At 50.9% G+C, this 2,787-nt stretch overlaps 2 protein-coding genes across 2 annotated transcripts; both read right to left on the reverse strand.

The window, feature by feature from the left end:
- Window positions 1–629: 629 nt before the first annotated feature.
- LOC148206609 (uncharacterized) lies at window positions 630–1,055 on the reverse strand. The gene has a single exon (XM_088108263.1). The coding sequence runs from the start codon at window positions 1,053–1,055 to the stop codon at window positions 630–632; it is 426 nt and encodes a 141-aa protein (XP_087964389.1).
- Window positions 1,056–1,146: 91 nt separating this feature from the next.
- LOC148206610 (uncharacterized) lies at window positions 1,147–2,133 on the reverse strand. The gene has a single exon (XM_088108268.1). The coding sequence runs from the start codon at window positions 2,131–2,133 to the stop codon at window positions 1,147–1,149; it is 987 nt and encodes a 328-aa protein (XP_087964394.1).
- Window positions 2,134–2,787: the final 654 nt, after the last annotated feature.

Consider the following 2,787-nt stretch of genomic DNA (forward strand, 5'->3'; position numbering starts at 1 on the left):
AGCTCCATCTACCAAACGATCGATGCTAGGCAGGGGATATGAATCTTTGGGACACGCTTTGTTGAGATCGGTGTAGTCGACACACATTCTCCACTGGCCGTTCGACTTCTTGACCATGACTACGTTCGACAACCACGTAGTGTAAGTTAACTCCCTGATGAACTGGGCGTTCATCAACTTCACGACTTCGACTTGAATGGCCTTGCGCTTCTCTTCTCCGAACCGTCGCTTCTTCTGAGCGACAGGTTGTGCCTCTCGGAAGATGGACAATTTGTGGGCCATGACCCCGGGATGGATTCCTGGCATGTCGGCGGCCGTCCATGCGAACAAGTCTGCATTGTTCCGCAGTATACGTCCCAGATCATGTTCTTCACTTGAAGTGAGATTCCCGCTAATGTTGGTGGTTTTGGACGCGTCCGCCGTCAACGAAAGGAGTTTGACTTCGCCTTGCGGATGAAGACGTTCGTCTACATCGGTTCGAGGGTCCAAGTCGACCGCCGCTGCCTCAGCTCCTTTCGCCCTTCGAATTGGTATGAAAGGGGTGACCTTTAGCCCGGCCACATAACACTGTCGGGCTGTTCGCTGATCCGCCCTCACGGTACAAATAGTACCACGCTCTGTCGGAAACTTCATGGCGAGGTGGGGGTAGACACAATTGCTCCAAACGCATTCAAACAAGGTCGTCCTAGCAAGGCGTTGTACGATGTATTTGCCTCGACCAACAGGAATCGAACTCTGAGCTCAGGTGCCTCCCGACTTGTTCCGAGCCGAGTTCGCAGGTCAAGGTATCCTCTTGTGTCAACTCTTTCCCCTGAGAAACCTACGATTTGCTCGTTAAAAGGGGCGATGAGGACCTCAGATAGGTCCATCTTCTTGAAAGTGGACCAATATAAAATGTTGACCGAAGTCCCCTGATCGACGAGAACCTTGCTGACATCATACTGAGCTATATTAGTAGTGATGACCATGGGATCATCATGATCAGGGTCGGGTGCATGGAAGTCTGCGTTCGTGAATGTGATATCAGGGATTGACCGAGGTTGTCGATCGACCATATGAACCGACTTTAACTGTCTTAGATGTCGTTTCCTGGCGGAAGATGACACTCCCCCCGGCGAAACCACCCGATATTGTGTCGATTCAGCCTCAGACCGAACGCTCCCTCTCTATCCGTCGGGGCGGGCTGGGCGATCGCCTGCGGTGTCGGTCGTCTCTAGGAGGCGATCGTTCGGGACTCCGCCTAGAAGGATCCTTTCGGCAAGGAGTCGCGGCCCTAGTGGAGACTCTATCCTTGATATAATTCTGGAGGTAGCCTGCACGTATGAGTCGCTTCAGTTCATCCTTCACCATGTTACATTCCTCCGTGTCATGCCCATGGTTCAGGTGGAACCGACAGGTTTTGCTATTATCTGCGTTCTTGGGAGTAGCCTTTCGCCGTACGGTTAAGAGTTCGGCGTGCAAGGCCTCTTCGAGCACTCTTGCTCTCGGGGCATTGAGGGTCGTATAACGATCATACTTAGACGTCCACCCCGACTCTTTCCGGGGTGCTCGATCTGATTTATAGTCGTTGGTCGATCGTTGGGCGGGTTTCTTTGCATCATGGTTGGAGGCATCCTGCTGCTGCTTCCTCCTAGAGTTCCGGAGATGCTCGATGCGGATCAATTTAGCAATTGTGGATTGCAGCTCTTCCATAGTTGCTGGAGGGTCAGCATACAATTGTTCCGCAAAATACCCCGGCCTCAAGCAGGACGGCAGATTGCTGATGATGAAGGTGTGACTGATATCCTTTACGCGCCGGGCCGTCTCGGTGTACCGTTGCATGAAAGCTTTCAGGGTTTCGTCCTTTTCCTGCTTGGTATTTACAAGCTCCGCCGCAATCATCGCCGGTTTTTTATTGGTCGCGTACTGCTTTCGGAATAGGGATTCGATTGTTGCGAAACAATCTACTGAATTCCGTGGAAGAGTATGGAACCATTTTAGGGCTTCATCCTTAAGAGATAAGGAAAATGCTCTGCATATTACCGGGTCAGTGTCAGTATAGAATGCCATGGCATCTATAAAATTACGTAGGTGGTTGTCGGGATCGTCGGAACCATTGTAGCGTTCTAAGGCTGGGGGAGGTTTATCTGGCATATTCGCCTACATAATGGCCTCTGTGAACGGGAGCAGGTTGGTGAGGCGCATGGAAGTAGGCCCCTTCCTCCCCCCGCCAAAAGGATCAGATGCTCCTCCATGATGGCTTCCTTCGTTATCCTCCTGTCTGTTCGAGGTGGACAACTCTGGTGGTAGGCGTTGGGCCCTCAGTGCCGCCATCTCCTCCGCCTGCTTGCGCTGGATTTCTTGCTGCTCTCTTATAGTTTGTGCTTGTGCCTCAATCTGAGCCTGCAGCTGCTTGATCAATTCGCGAGTGTTGAAGTCTTCCATTGCTCCAGTGGTCGTTGTTGGGATAACAAATATCGGGCCCCACGGTGGGCGCCAAAATGTTTCAGTAGGGATGTGGAGACCGAGATACCAACCTAACAAATCTGGACTGCTTCTTCTTGTGATGCCTATTACAGTGCTCTCTCTCTCTCTCTATACTCTGCTCTCTGAAGAAAGATGGGTTGGGTACCTGCAAAGGCACTCCGACGCTCAAGTCAAGAAAGGAATGCGTGATCGATCAGAAGAAGAATAATCTCTCTCTTAATTTTCTTTAGGGAAAAAACGTACCTTTTTTCTGGTGTGCTTTGCATATTTAAAACAGGGAAATAAACCGTTTACCTAGAAATTCGGACAGTTACCGAAGTG

Source organism: Vigna umbellata, chromosome 1 (assembly GCF_029865625.1).
Source record: "Vigna umbellata cultivar VRB3 chromosome 1, Vumbellata_1.0, whole genome shotgun sequence".
Classification (NCBI taxonomy): domain Eukaryota; kingdom Viridiplantae; phylum Streptophyta; class Magnoliopsida; order Fabales; family Fabaceae; genus Vigna; species Vigna umbellata.

Bases quoted from the DNA above. Each gene is read 5' to 3' on its own strand.
- LOC148206609 (XM_088108263.1), bottom strand. From the start codon at position 1,055: ATGGTCGATCGACAACCTCGGTCAATCCCTGATATCACATTCACGAAC.
- LOC148206610 (XM_088108268.1), bottom strand. From the start codon at position 2,133: ATGCCAGATAAACCTCCCCCAGCCTTAGAACGCTACAATGGTTCCGAC.